The sequence below is a fragment of the Molossus molossus genome, unplaced genomic scaffold (assembly GCF_014108415.1).
Source record: "Molossus molossus isolate mMolMol1 unplaced genomic scaffold, mMolMol1.p scaffold_m16_p_8, whole genome shotgun sequence".
Taxonomy (NCBI): domain Eukaryota; kingdom Metazoa; phylum Chordata; class Mammalia; order Chiroptera; family Molossidae; genus Molossus; species Molossus molossus.
Window position 1 is genome coordinate 10743998 of NW_023425402.1, and position 15985 is coordinate 10759982.

Below are 15985 nucleotides of genomic sequence, written 5' to 3' on the forward strand. Positions count from 1 at the left end.
GAACAAACATTTGTAGAACGCGTACGTGAATGAAGGAGCTAAGAAGCTTGGCTGGAGTGTTAAGTGAGGTGGTGACCGTGCTGTGTATCAGTGATGGCCACATGTCTGTTGATGCTCACGCTGTAACTGAAATCACGCGGGGACCTAAATGGCTGCATGAGGGCATGATGTTCTCAGGACGCCTCACAGATAAAGAGCCGGGGGAGGGAAGTGGTCAGGCGGCAGGCGGACGACCTCCGCGGTCATACTTCTGGCCTCCCCTAGATGGCAGCAGTAGACAACCCTGGTTGCTTCCACAGCCTCAGCCTGGGACTGGGTGGGGGAGGGCACCAGCATCAAACACCCCTCCCTTCCTGACACTTCCTTCTGCACCCCACGCCAACCTCACCTGCCCAGGGTTCCTGCATCACATCTGCCTGCTCAAAGGAACACCTTCTCCAGCTGTTTTAGGACCCACTTCCCGGAGAGGCTGCAGGCCCGGGGGGCACGGGCACTCTGCCGGCCCTGGGAGCCCTCTGAGGAGGGGGGCAGGGTGGGCAAGTGGAAAAGAACGGGCACCTTCTCTTTTCCTCCTCCAGCTGTGACCGCAGGGTCTCTTCCAGCAGGTCTGGCACCGAGGGCACGGCCGTGTTTTCTGAGATACCTGGAGAAGGGAGATGCTCGAGGCTTACTTCAACGCGGAAGGGAGGCAAGAGGAAAAGGGGGATGTTTAGGGCCGGTGGCAGTCAGCGTGCTCCCCAAGATGAAAGGAGACCCTGTGTGTTCCTTCTGGGACCTGGGGGTGGGAACCCACCGCAGCCCCCAGGCCTCTGGATGGCAACCTCTGCCCCCAGGAGGCTCCGTGGTTCCGCTCGGCCGCCGTCCCTCCCACTGCCCGACGCTGTCACGGGAAGACACTTCGTCCTTACACCGCCACTAACCTTTGACTGCTGAGCCCACTCATTTGCCCCAGGGTCCTCGGGGAAGGTGCAAACTAGCACCCCCCACTCTCGGACACAGAGCCCTTGGCAACCCAAGAAGACACCACTAAACCTGCTCGCGTCTTTCTCTGCACCAGCTGAGGGGCCAACTTCGCCAGCCTCCTGGTTTTGACTCCCTCTGAAGCAGGGCTTCCCAAGCTGCTTAACCCAGAATCCACACTCAGATGCCCTGCCCAGAAGACAGGGTACAGGAGCACGGCAAGGCCTCGGGCGGGCCGTGTCCCCACGCATGCCGACCGCCGCAGAGCTTGCGTGTCTGGAGCCTGTCCTCTCCTAGCCGGCGGGTGAGGTCGCTTATCCTCCGAGGCGTCTGTGTCCGCCCTGCTCTGTTAGCCTCAAGAAGGCCTTGCTTTGCTCCCTGCAGGGCAGAGTCTACCATGGGCCAGGTGCTTTCGGACTCGATCAGACTTTATCCTTCTCATCTAAGGTGTTACTGTCCCACTTTGCAGATAAGGGCACTGAGGGCCAAGCACGTTAACTCGCCCCAGGCCTCATGGCTGACTTCAGGAACCTGGATCCAGATATGAGTTTGTTTGCTTGTAAGGGCCTTGGATTCAGACTTTCCTTCTGTAATATTTCTGAGGGATGGCCATTCGCTTTCTGCCTAAATACTTATTCCAGTGGCGGGGAGCTCACTACTTTGCACGATAGCACATTTCATGGTGGGTGGCTGTTTCCTCCTGCTCTGAGCTGAGACCTGCCACACTGACTGCTTTCACCTCGACTTTGGATCTTTGGGACAGCATAGCATGTCCTCCTCCTCCTCCGATGGTTCTTTAAATATCTTAACAGCAAGAACAGCAGCAAATTGCCACGTGTGTCTGGAGCTTTGCTCTCAGGAGGACTCTGCCCTCTTCCAGGGGATCAGGGGCAGTTCCGAAGTGATCTTACATACAGAGCTTAAATCTGGACATAACACGCCGGGTCCGAGAGGGGCCAGGCTCCCCTAGCTGTTAAATGCCACACGCTTCATTTCCGCAGTGGGTGGGTGGATACTAACATGGCCGTTTATCGCGTGCCTTCTGTACCGGGTTCCGCCAAGCACTCTGCACACCGTATCGCTAATTCTCAAACAACCGAGCAGGGAAGGTGTCACCGTCTCATTTCAGTCCGACTCGGCTCGGAGAGGACTGTGAATAACCCAAGGTCACGCAGCTAACAGGCGGCAGAGCTGGTTCCAAAGAGCTAAATGTTTATTCCAGGCAGTGTCCCCAGATGCGCTCCAGCAGCTTAGCCATTGTCATGGTCCTGTCGCTTTGTCACCGGCCATGATTAAACTTGAGGTCAGTCGAAACACTTTCATGTTTTTATGAGGGGTTGTCAAAACACATCCTATTTCACTGTGATTGTCCTTTTGATCCCGAATGCAGCGCGTCCCGTGTACTGGGGGTTTCGCCTGCAGAGAGGTCCTTATTCTGCCGCTTTCCTGTCCCCCTTTGGCGGCGTCTCTGTCATTATCTGACTCTTTGATAAATATGCTAAGCGGATTAGGATCCTTTATCTTCCAGGTACCTGTTACTTTCTCTCCCTTGTGTGAAGTGACACCTGTCACTTGTAGAGTGACTGAGCTACCTTCCACTTCCCAGCTGCAGACTCCAGGCTAAAATGCACCCACACTGCGCATTCTATTGGCCCTAATGAGCCAGCCTGTCTGGGAGCCCCTCCGAGGCAGGGCTGGTCCATCAGCCCCTTGTTCACACCTCACGGGCAGGCACACTGAGGGTTCTCTGTGCTCACTGGCCCTTGTCCTCTGAGAAATGTCAGACACGGAAACTGGAGAAAGTATCTTCTTTTTTTTTTTTTTATTCTCACCCGAGGACATTTTTCCATTTTTTGTTCAGGTAGAGTGGGAGGGAGAGAGAGAAACAGAGAGAGAGAGAGAAACATCGATGTGAAAGGAACACATCGAGTGGCTGCCACCCGCACAACTGACCAGGGCCAGGGACAAACTGCAACCAAGGTACGCGCCCTTAGCGGGAACCGAACCCGGGTCTCTCAGGACCGCAGGCCGACGCTCTAACCACTGAGCCAAACCGGCCAGGGCTGAAGAAAGTATCTTAACATCAAACTGGTCATGGTAGGACTAGAAAGGGGCAGAATATTTCCTTTCTTAACAGGTCCAGAAATGGGCAAATGTATCTCCCAGCCTCTTCAGAAGAAAAGCTGTCAATCTCCTTCCTTTGAATACATTTGGACCCCACACCCAGGGAACCCTGAGAAATTCAGTGCAGGCCCTGCTCTGTGGTGACCGGCTGGGCGTCCTGCAGCCACCCCCCAGTGGTGGCCCGGGCAGCACGGGGCCGTCCCTAGGGGCCGCGGGGAGAGCGGAGGGTGGGACCGAGGCTGAGACGGGCTGGCCGCCCCAGCCCCAGAGCAGGGCCCCGTGCAGGAGGGGCTCTCACCGCGCCCCGTGGCTGGCTGTCTTTTTCTGGGGTGTCTTTCGGGTTTCCCTGGCAGACTGGAGTTAAGGTGCCCTGGGAGCTGAGGGTGGCCAGGAGTGTAGGTCAAGGAGGGCGCTCTGATCGCAGCTGCGTGAGAACGGGGATCGCTGAGCGCCCGTGTGCGGGGCCTGCCCTCGGCCCCACTCACTGTGCCCCTAACTTACTGTCCTGACTCTAGCTGGCAGACACCATCCTCTCCACTTTCCAGACAAGGAGACCAAGGCTCGGGGTGGCCAGGCGGCTTGTTCAATGCCACCCAAGAGCAGAGCCAGGCTTTGAATCCAGGACTGGCCCTTCACGGACCCACATAGCAAATGGTTGTGCGTGTCGACATGGGCCGGCTCCGGTGCCAGGGGCGGTCGGCTGGGGATGGCAGACATCATAGTTTGAAACCACTGAGAACCCGGGTCCCTGCTAGAATGCCAGGGCTGGAAGCTTCCGTGAAGGAAGAGAACGCTAGACACAGGCTGGAGGGCAGTCAGGTTAGGCAGGAAGTCAGGGGGCCACTGAGGAGGGGCATTTGAGTAGACACCTGAACGAAGAGAGAAAACGGTGTGTCAGATGCAGGGGAGAGTCAGGAGCAAGTGCAAAGGGCCTGAGGTGTGTCTGTGGTGCACCTGGAGAGGGTGAGAAGGCCAGTGTGCCCTTTCCTGCCTGGCATGATCTTGGGGCAGGAGAGATTGCTAAAACTCCCCTTCCCATTTCCCCACCCCCACCGGCCCCACACGCGTGCACGTGACACACACAGGACGGGAAGAGTCGTGGGAGCTGAGGCCAGGGAGGAAACCAGCCCAGGCCACCCAGGACCTTGTGGGGCAGGGTAAGGACGTGGGCTTTGAGCGAGACCGAGGCTGGAGGGTGTCGAGGAGAGACAGCTTGATCCGCTCCTTGGAAAGGGAAGCCAAGCGCTTTTTGTGCTGAGCAAGACAAAGCTGCTCCGAACAGGAGAATCGTTCATGTGAGGCGGCGCCGGGGTGCCGAGGGCCGTTGAAAAGATCTGGAAGGAGAGCTGGAGCACAGGACCCTGGGCCGCCAGAGTGAGGGCGCAGCATGCCCCCAGGACAGAAGCCATCCGCGTTGTCATGACAACCACAGGGGCCTCTGGCCAGAGGTGATGTTTGCTTAGCGAGATGCAGTTGTAACCCCACTAGGAGACAGCCCTGATGCTTTCTGGGGCTTGGCTTATCCGTGCTTTCTGAAAAGAAATGGGGCTGGGAACTCCAAGGGAAGCGAACAAAAGCACTGAGCAAGAACAGAGGAGGGGGAGGAACTGAAGGGCATTTGGCTCTGTAGGTCTCTGTGCCCACTGGGACTGTGGCCAGGGACAGAGCCCCCAGGCACCTGACAGGAGGCCCCGGGAGCCCTCCTTTCGAGCACAGCACTCGGCTGGGACAGGGACAGCGGAGGTCACAGTCCTGAGTGGCCTGTGAGGTCACACTGTGACTCACAGCCAGCTCCAGGGCAACACAAAAGCAAAAAAGGAAGGGCTGTGCGCCAGCGGCCTTGCTCCAGATGCCGCACGCGGGGGAGGCCTGAGCTTCAGAGAGTAACTGGCACGTCGAACAGGTCGCCCGGTCCCAGCTCTGAAGGGTCAGGTCCGCAGCAATGAGAAGCACAAGGAAGAGAGGCGCCCCCGCCGGGCCGGCCAGTCTCCCGTGTGCCCCCTCCTACCTGGCATGATTTTGCTATGACTTCTGTTCACACGCACACACAACACTCACCACACCCAAAGCTCTCCCGCGCAGTTATTTGGTGTCTGAAAAGTGCAGAGTCTCATTTCTTTGGTTCAGTGTCTCGACTGGGGGTGCACACATGAATCACTTAAGGAGCCTGCAAATCATGGCCGGCGGGCCTGCTCCCGACCTACTGAGTTAGAATCTGCTGGTAGGTTCCCTGGAGAATTCTTTCTTTCTTTTTTTAAAAATTTTAAACATCAAATTATTTATAGCCAGAAGCATTTATTTGGTAAACACTATAGCAGCTAAATAAACAAAAGCCAAGACAAGCAAGGAAGAACCGACAGGCACATTCCATCTGGTCTGTGTCACATAATTTAAATTAATCAATAATTATATACAGAAACGGAATGGTATTATCAATAAGGTTGATTGAGTGCCGTCAGTAGAAATCTCCTACGAAGACAATAATATGTGCTCTCATTCAGTCAATAAAAATCTAAAATAAATTGTAGTGTGAAAGACTCTATAATCTTAAAAATCAAGATTTGAGCCCTGGCTGGTTTCACTCAGCGGGTAGAGCGTCGGCCTGCGGACCAGAGAATCCGGGGTTCAGTTCCTGCTAAGGGCATGCACCTCGGTTGCAGTTTGTCCCCACCCTGGTTGGGGTCGTGTGGGTGACTCGATGTGTCTCTCTCACAGTGATGTTTCTCCCTCTCTCTCTTCCCCCCCACCCCCATCGGCCCTCCAGCTCTATCTGAAGATAAATGTAAAGAGAAAAGATTTGATACAGCAGTTCAATGATCAGATTACAGTGGTCTGAAAAGAAAACCTAATTGAGAAGGTTTAAGCAACAAAAAGTTATTGATACATGCGAAAGAACAAAACAGTGTATTTGTCCTCTTTTCTATTATTTCACTGGTGAGTTCTGATGCTCACCCTTTGTAAAGAAACACCGTCCAGGGCTCTGAGCCTGTCTCAACGGGAGCGCTTCCCGCAGGAGCTGCGGAGGTGTAGGCCGGGGCATGTGAGCTGGCATGGCCCTTTGCCCTGCCCACCTGCAGGGAGGGCACACTCTGCAGCTGCCTGCACTTGGCCCTTGTCGGTGGATGAAACCTGAATAGTGATATCCTCCACGTGGCTGCTCCGTGGGTCGGGGGCTTCAGTGTCTTACCGCATATACTCCTCACAGCCCCCACCACGGAGGGGAAGTTCTAACAGGGGCAGTAATCTACACAGGGTCACACCCCTGCTGAGTAGAGCTGAGGTCGAGACCGGCTCTATCTGACTTCAAAGCCGGTGCTTTTTCCTGTAAGTGATTCCGATACTGAAGGAAGCCACGAGGCAGATCACTGAAGTCGGCATTGACTTGTCCTTGGCATTTGAAGGGGATGCTCTTTCCCATGAATGCCTCTCAGATCCGGGGCTGGGGCTGAGATAAAACCCCAATTTCTTCCCGAGTGCTGGCCTGTGGAGCCTGTCCCTGTCCCAGGGCCGGCGACGCTGACATTTTCAATCAGGCACCGGAGCCGAAAGCGGCCCTGTGGGTTTCCACAGAGCCAAGGCCACAGGGCAGGGCCACCCTCTGCCAGTGCCCTGCGTGGGAGAAGGTGCGAGTTCCGTGGCTGTGCCCCGGCAGACGAGACATCGAAGCCAGGGTGCACTGCAGCAGGTCGCCTGAGCATTCTGACCGATGATTCATCTGAGAGCACCCTCTCTGGGCCTGCTTGCGGCCGAACCGTCTCAGAACTGTAGATCACTCAGCCTGTCCTTGTTTGAGGAGTCAAAGTGTCTATTCTTGGGAAGATGAATGGTGTCAGTGGCTCAATTACCACAATGGGCAGCAGCTCAGAGGCAGAGAGTCTGGCTTCCCAATCAGACCATTTCCTGGTTAATGGCTCAAATTTATTGTCAGCTGAAGTAATCACATGCTCACGGATGCTCACTGCCACCATCCATCTTGGTGCTGATCCTGCGGAACAGCAGCAGCCGGGCCTGCTCAGACTCACGGAGTGTCCTGCGGCCGCTCCCGCCGGCTTCCTGCCCTCCCCGTGCTGTCCTCGCTGCCCGGTCGGAAGCGAGATGGCATCTGAACTCAGAGTGCAAGTCCCTGGGCAAATCCGCCCTGTCACTGCAGCCTCACTGACTGGTGGTGGCCGCGGGGAGACATTAGCCGGAAGCTCGGCACCCCAAAAACCCAGTCCGGTCTTTATCACTCTGGACGCAGCCAGCGGGTGTTCTGAGGACACACCCCACCTTTCTGGGGGACAGGGCTCCCGTGTCTGCGGGAGTGAGCTGGGCCTTCCTCCTGTGTGTGCCGCCGGTGACAGTGGCCGGTGGGGCGGCTGTCTGGACTGGCTTATAAGAGAAATTTCAGGATGTTGGGATTGAGTGAGGATACTTGATAAAACTGTCTCCTCCCACTTTTGGAAAATGTATCTGCTACTCGAGTTTGTCAGTCAATATGCTCATTTGGCAAAAATTTACTGTGTCAAGACTCAAACGTTCTGAGACGGACCTCACAGTGGAATTGGCACATTTTCAGAGGAAGATGGTGAGAGGCGCTGAGACCACCGAAATACCACATCGGCGTTGGAAAGGGCGGAAGGAAAATTTGGAGGAGGATTTCTTTAAAGAGAGCTAGCACTTGCCTTAAGCTCAATTTATCCTCTTCTTTTTTTAAAATTGATTTTTTTTTTTTTTAACAGAGAGGAAGGGAGACAGAGAGAGAGAAAAAGGAACATGGAGCGAAACATCAATCAGCTGCCTCCTGCACGCCCCCTACTGGGGATGGGGCCTGCCACCAGGCATGTGCCCTGACCGGGAATTGAACTGGTGACCTTTCAGTGCACCTGGTGATGCTCAACCAGCTGAGCCACACCAGCCAGGGTGCACCTTATCTTCTTCATTAGGGCGGTGTGTGTGGAGGTCCTTCTCCTTCCCTAAGAAGCAGTCATGGGGCTTGAAGGAGACCACTCAGAAGCTTGTTAAGCGTCCTTGGGAGTGTGCGCGCGCATGCGTGAGTGCAGGGGACTGAGGTCGGATTCCCATTCCGCAGCTCCAGAGCCGCGATGTTCCCCGTGCGCCACGAGAATTTTTAACACTTGCAAAGCCTGGCTATTTAGCCAGGGGCATGGAGCTTTTCTTCCTTAGATTGTCAAATTAAAAAAATCACAACAGCCAACACAACGATAGCCGTTCGGTGTGAATGAATCAGAATTGTACCTTTTTTTTTTTTGTCAGATTGGCAAAAAATCTATCCTTTGGTGTGCCACTGAATTTTAGTAATTAGTTTAAGTGTGCCATGAGCTTACAGCGGTTGAAAATCGCTGCTCTGGAGGGGAGGGTGCAGGCTGATGAAGTGCTGGGAGCCGGGGCTTTCGCCGGCATGGGAGGCAGTCAGGACAGGTCAGCTCGCTGGGCTGGTGAACGGTCAATAACCAGCCCTCTGAAGACAGACAAACTGCCCGATCAGTGGTGGCTGCCAATCTCTGTGGTGGGCACACTCCCATGCGGCCAGTTCCGAGCTGCCGACGCGGTGCTCCTGAACCCGGAGCTGGGCAGATGGGCACACAGAAGCTCTCCCGGGTGGGAGCTGGCTCCAGCCCACCTAGACTCTCTAGCCCATCACCTAAGACTTAGACCCTTTCTGCCCTGGCCGGTTTGGCTCAGCGGTTGGAGCATCAGCCTGTGGGCCAGAGAGTCCCAGGTTCGGTTCCCGCTAAGGGGCACGTACCCCCCCCCCCAAAAAAGACTTAGATCCTTTTTTCCCCCTTCCCCATCCTCCAAGACTTAGATCCTTAAAAATAATTTTTTTTTTCTTTATTGATTTTAGAGAGAGAGGAAGGGAGAGGGAGAGAGAGATGGAAACATCCATGAGAGAGAATATCGATGCCTCCTGCATGCCCCCCCTCCCCGGGGATTGAGCCCGCAAATGTCGGGGGGCCTGCTCACTTCTCTTGCTCCCCAAGGCCCAGGGGCAGCGAGGCTTCCTCCCTTGCTGCTGTTACTACCTCTGGGGTGCGGTGGTCTCCCTTGCGGTTTCCCTACACTGCTCACACCTTTGTCAATAGACCTTCACTCAACTCTCTTCACAGTACGGATTTGAGTACGGCCCTCTGCTTCCTGTTTGGACCCTCACCCATGCAGGGTCCGAGAGGGCAGACAACTGTTTGAAGAGGGTGCTTTCCCTCAGGTCAAAGACCTTCAGGTGAGGGGCCTCCGGGCCCATGACAGTGCCCCAAATGGGAAGGAGAGCTTGGAGGGTCGACCCGCCAGAAAGCACGAAGTCGTGCTACTAGTGTGTCAGTCAAACGAGACCTTCACTAGCTGCCTTGTTCCCCTTTCCTCTCCACGCCCTGGGGAAACTGAGGGCAGCAGGCTGAGCGAGGAAGCGCCTTAGACAGGAGCTGCCCAAACACCCCATCTTCCGGCAGTCTGCCTTAGTTGAGAGAAGGAAGAGACGTCTTAACTTTGAATGAAATTGGAATGATTGAGACTATAGTTACAATATAAATGACTAATGTTTTTCTATTGTTGCTTTGTTTGTAATTCACAGTGAATGACCAGTGAGTCTGGGGCGGCCTGATTTCTACCCCGGGACAGAGGAAGGACCCTCCCGACAGTGAGGATTTAAAGAGACAGGGGCAGGACCACCGAAAGGCGGCCTTCAAGGGCACGCCCCAGGCAGGTGAGCATGCCAGGCGCACCGTCAGCCGCCCTGTCCCCACCCGAGCGTCCAAGGCACCTGGAGAAGAGGCGAGAAGCAGTGAATTTGTTTTTGTCTTTAAGCAACGCGCTCCTCACAGGAAGGGCAGTGAGGGAAATGAAGGTTAATCAGGATCAAGTTGGGATTAGCTTTTTACTCCTTCTCTGACTGCAACGCTTCCGCTGACACAGTCATTTTATTTGATCTCTGAACCCTTGCCATCGAATCCTTTGTAGAGTTCTGGAAATTATTATAAACCATTTCAAAGACAAAACTGTCCGGAGAATTATATAAATAACATGCAAACACCACCTCCGTATTTTGAAACATCTAGTGAGCCGCAGTTGCTTCAGTTTTTGTTTTTGAACTTGAACATTGCAGGGCGGCGGGGGCCTCCTCGGTGTCCTCCGGTCCCCTCGCCTCTGCCCCACCCGGCTTTTATAGCCTCACTCTGTGTCTTTAACGTCCTTGAACATGACTCAGCTAGTTCTTGACTGAAGAGGAGGTGGCCTAGGCATTCTCTTTGTAAATATCTGTTGGGCTGTGCACCTGTGCCTATGTGTTTTGTGCGTCTTTATTTCTGTGATCCTCCACGACAAAATGAACAAAGCTCCCGCTCCCCTCTCCCCAGTAAATAGTATTGAGAAATTCTGGGATTTACATAAAAGGTATAATTCCATCTATATTCTTCAGCAATTTTCTTTTTTCCCATCACCATTGTGTGTTTGAGATTTAGTCACATTGTGACATGTCGGTCTACTTTATTCATGCTACATTCTCCACAGCGCTCCATTGTACATTTATACAATAGAGCTACATCTTAGCTATAGCTCATCTCTCCAGCCCCCTGCTGGGGGATCTCAGGCTTGTCTCCGTTTTCGTTTGTTTGACAGTTTGCTGTGATGAGGAGCATCTCGGGCGCATGCGTGACTCCCTGTCGGTGTCGGTTCCCTGGCAGGGGTGCGGGTTTGCATAGCTTCCGTTTGACCAGATATTGCCAGAATCGTCCCCAAATGGTTGTTCATAGATGTTAACTGTACTGTTTACTTTCCTCTGCTTCTGTTTCTCTTTTTCTTTTTCTCTGAGTGGAAACCTCTCTGCTCTGCTCTCTGGGCGGCACCTGCCCACAGCTGTGCCCCGAGGGGCTGCAGATGTCGCGCCCGCGTGGGCCCCTGCTTCCTCACTGCAGCTCCCCTGTGCCTTCCCGAGAGGACACCGGTATTCTCAAAACACCATTTAAAGCCTTTAGTTGGTTGTTGGGAACACGGCACCTCTTGTGTGTGTGTGAGCACAGGTGGTCCTGGTTTCCTGCTGGAAGTTCCCCCCGAACTCATCGAAGACATGAGCTTTGAAGACATGGGGAGGTCTTACCCAGCTCCTCACGCACACAACAGAATCGGTCCTGGGAAACACAACGACCCTTCTGGGGCTGAGGGCTGCCGAGCACACATGGTGACTTCCAGCACGTGTCAGGGAGGGAGGGCAGGTGAGGGGCTAGCCATGATATATTTTAGTCCACTAAATTCGACTAGAATTTTGTTTTCTATGTTTGATATGGACTCAGTGCTTGTGTCCTCCTAAAATTCATATGTTGAAAGTTAATCCCCAGTGTGATGGTATTGAGAGGTGGGGCCTTCAGGAGGTAACTAGGTCACGAGGGTGAGGCCCTCATGAATGACATTAGTGCCATCGCAAGAAGAGGCCAGACGGCCAGCTGAGCCCTTCTCTGCCAGCCGCTGCGCCAGAGGAGGGCTCTCGCCAGAACACGACCGTGCTGGCGCCCTGGTCTCAGACTCCCCGCCTCTGGAACTGCGAGAAATGAATTTCTGTGCATCAGCTACCTTGTCCGTGGTAATTTGTTGTAGCAGCCCCCACTGACGAAGACATTGGCTAAATGCCTAACTCGCTCAAAGGAGCAGGTGCGGTTTCTGCACATTTAGAAGATGAAAAAAAGAAAAAATGGCTCTGACTGTGGGTGGCCAAGTGTGCAAAGCGCCCGGCAGCCCTTCCTGGGGCTTGACTTTGGGCACAGAACAGCGACTCACAGTGCCTGTGAGCGAAGGCGGGTAGAGGTGTAGGGACTGCGGGACTCAGGCGACCTCCAGTGAAGCCATTTGGTGCTGGTGGCCCAGGGTTGTGGTGGGCTCTGTGGCGGGGGGCTGTGCCCGCTGCCTGGACATTTGGTTCGTGTGGTTCCGGGCACTCAGAGTCCGAGACCACGACAATTCGCTGAGCCTTCTACTCTGTCCTCAGCTCCATCCCGCGGACATCTTGCTCGACACGCAGACCAGCCCCGTGGAGCAGGGGCTCTCGTGTGGACAAGGAAACAAATTCAGGAAGATTAATGGGCCGGGGTCACAGGACTAGCAAGCGGCACAGGTACAATTCAAGCAGGGGTCTCCCAAGTCCAAGGTGAGGGCTCTTCTTACTAAACCGCAGTTGCTCTTCAAGGCGAGCACCGGTGCTGATGCCCACAGCCCCTTCTGTTCTCCAGACAGGCTGGAGAGGGGTCTGGAGCCTCGGCGGCTGGGAACTGGGCTGGGAAACGGGCTGAGGACTCCTGGCTCCCAGCCTTCGCCCTGGGCCTGGAAAGTGGGTCAAGGCACTTGTCACTGAAGCTGGTCCCCTGTTCACAAGGAGTCGTGGGCTAGCATAGACTCAGGTGGTGAGACTTTATCACTGGCCGTGCTGAGCCACCGAATCCTTTTGGAACCAACTGAGATGCCATCTCAGCCTTGCGGGCAGCAGCTTTCTTTACATTCGTCACTGCAAGGGCTCAGCACTTTGACCTTTCACTTCTCAGAGGATGGAAACTCCCTTGGCACCCCCAAGCCCTCCATGTCTCCTCACCGAAACGGCGAGTGTTTCCTGCATGTCTCGGGGAGTCTGCATTCACGGAGGTAAATCCCAGCCCCCAGGGCTGAGGAGAGTTCGATGTGTTTGTTCATTCAATGAGCCATTGTAGATGCCAGCCAGGTCTCGGAGTCTGTGCTGGGCACAGGGTATTATCTGATCTAACTGCCCCATTTTACAGATGCTGGAACCTGGTACAGAGCCCCTTAGCTGGCGCCTAGTGCATCTTTCTAAAAAAATCCTCACCAGAGGATATTTTCCCATTTATCTTCAGATAGAGTTGGGGGAAGAGGAGAGAGAGAAACATCGAGGTGAGAGACACACCGATTAGTTGCCTCCTGCACAACCCCGACCAGGGCTGGAGACTGAACTGAAACTGAGGTACATGCCCTTGACGGGAATTGAACCCACGACTCTTTGGTTCATGGGCTGACGCTCTAATCACTGAGCAAAACCGGCCAGGGCCTTAGTGCATCTTTAAGACAAAAATTTGATTCCTGAGATATCACTGATATATTCAACAGATATTTATAGAAGACGTACTGTGTGCCTGTCATTGTGCTCGGTGTTGAGGAGGTAAAGTTACTCCACCCAGTGGGGGAGAAGCGGAAGAGACTAATGGTTACCACAGGACGAGGTGAGTTCCACCACAGAGGTAGAGGCGGATTCCGGGGAGCCCAGGGCACAGCTCTGGGAAGGGAAGCTTGGACGGCCTGCCTTTGGAAAGGTCTTAAACTGAGCCACGAGGTCTGGAGGGAGGAAGATGTGCTAAAAGCTACAGGACCCTTTCTTCAAACAGAAGTTTAAGGGCAAAAAGAAATTGAAATTGCTTTGGTTGAGCGAGGGCGGGGGGATCCTGTGGCCCACCCGCTCACACAGTGACTCCCTCACCGTCGCCCTGGGCCCCACGGAGCCCATTTTGCAAACCACATGCTGTGATGCCAGGGGTGCCCTCGGGTCCTGCTGTCAGTGGTCCTCTGCACATGCGGGGATTCCTGGTTTCACACACTGTCGGGTCGCCCCAGGTGCTCAGGGAGCTGGGGAGTAAATGGATGACAGTCTGGCCCTTTGCTTTCTCTCAGACTTGTCCTCCCAGGTGCAGAATTCCAAAGAGCATTTCAAGACTCAATCTTAAACGATTTTACACCAAATGGGAGAAAGTGGCAGAGCTGAGGCCTCTCTGGGGAGACCAGCAGGGATGCCACAAGAGGGCGCTGCAGGAATTCTGTTCGCGAGAAATGAGCGGCTTGGATGCTACCCTGGAACAATGAAGTGAAATATGGAGACATCAGCTTCCTGCCTCCTCACCCTCCTTAGGGCCCCTGCTGGGGACGGAGCTGTCACTGCCTGGTTTTCAGGGTCAGGCGGAGCACACCACCCATAGACCCGCAGCCACCGCGGACTGGTCTGGGGCTGCTTTGTTCTGAGGGTGGTGCGGGGGTGGGGGAGGGGAGCGGAGGGCTACTCAGTAGGCTAGTGTTTGTGGGGGACCTCAGATGCCATTTGGAACCTGCCAATGCCATGCTTGTGGAGTTTTTCTTGCTGTCCTCCTGTAACATGCCTACAAGCAGAGGCGATGGGATGTCCCATAGGTTATGTTTTCACAGAAGTGGGGCCAAGGGATAAATGCAGAGGTGTGGTGTCATCCAGTGTGGACTGAGCTTTGCCAGGGCAGAGATGCCCCACTTCCTTCTACTGCAGAACAAGGTGACTGACTGAGCACTGAGCACCCAGGGGCTGGCCAGGCGTGTGGTCCGTGTGGGACTCAGACCTCGCGTGTCCGCAGCAGGTGTATGCAGAGCTGGCCAGGCGTGTGGCCAGTGTGGGACTCAGACCTCGCGTGTCTGCAGCAGGTGTATGCAGAGCTGGCCAGGCGTGTGGCCAGTGTGGGACTCAGACTTCGCGTGTCCGCAGCAGGTGTATGCAGAGCTGGCCAGGCGTGTGGCCAGTGTGGGACCCAGACCTCGCGTGTCCGCAGCAGGTGTATGCAGAGCTGGCCAGGCGTGTGGCCAGTGTGGGACTCAGACCTCGCGTGTCCGCAGCAGGTGTATGCAGAGCCGGCCCGGCGTCCCGCAGCCCTCGCGGGTGACCGGGAGTGAGTGTGGCCCGAGGAGCAGCCCAGCACGGGGGCAAGGTGAGGGGGGGTGGGGCGGCGGTGGCACAGATCAGTCACTCCTCAGTCAGTTAGCAAATGCTGGGAGCTCAGTGCCTGCCTGGGGCTTTCTTTTCCGAAAAGGCCCCTTTGACCAAGACTTCCTTGCTTGCAAATGTTCAACGGCTCAGCTGTAAGGTAAAGGCTCAGATCCAAGGTTCTCAATGAACTGGTCCAACTCACCCTTTTCTGGACCACTTCAAATCCAGTCCTCAAGAAGTCATCCTCCCCCTCCACACGCAAACATACCGCACACACCCCGCACACATCACACACACCACAGGTACACATAGCACACACCACCGCACACATACACCGCACTCACATCACCACACGTACACTCCACACACCATATACACACACCACACATACATCACACACACAAACATACCACACACACCATATTCACATAACCACATACAGCAACACCTGCCACAGACACACTACATACATACCACAGATCACATATACACACTACACATATATCACGCACACCACACATGCCACACACACACCATACAAACACACAACACACACACAGACACATAGACCGCATGTGCACACCACACAAACATACATATACCTACTACACTCACGCACACACATGCAACCAAAACCCCCTCCTCTCCACATGGGTTCTGAATCCTGCCTGTTCCTTCTTATTTAAAAAAATTTTTTTTTCTTTATTGATTTTAGAGAGAGAGGAAGGGAGAAGGAGAGACACAGAAACACCAATGAGTGAGAACATCGATTGGCCGCCTCCTGCATGCCCCCCAATGGGGATTGGGCCCCCAACCTGGGCATGTGTCCTGACCAGGAATTGAACTGGCGACCTCTGGTGCAGGGGTTGACGCTCAACCACTGAGCCACACCAGCGGGGCCTGCCTGTTCCTTCTTTACGGCTCAGCCCAGGTGTGGTCAGTGACATCCCAGGGGCCACACCCTCGGGCCAGTCCCTCACCCGACACACCACTGCTGATCAGATGTTGCTCAGGAGAGACCCTTGAGGAGCGTAGCTGCGTCCCCGGGCTGGCTTCTCCCGGCCTCACCCCTGCTCTGCAGGGCCATCGGGAGCAGCGTACAGGGAGCACGTTACCTCAACTGCTCACATACACACTTTCCGTGGGTTACGTGTTAGTGTCCGGCCCGTCGCTTTTACAGGGGTCGATACAAGA

General features: G+C 54.8%; 1 protein-coding gene across 1 annotated transcript in view; it reads right to left on the reverse strand.

The window, feature by feature from the left end:
* The window catches only part of KIF6 (kinesin family member 6), a 404227-nt gene that overhangs the window by 19731 nt on the left and 368511 nt on the right, over nucleotides 1–15985 (reverse strand). The window contains exon 17 of the mRNA XM_036248669.1: nucleotides 559–643. Coding sequence (XP_036104562.1) covers nucleotides 559–643 — 85 coding nt within the window. The remainder of the gene's footprint in view (nucleotides 1–558; nucleotides 644–15985) is intronic.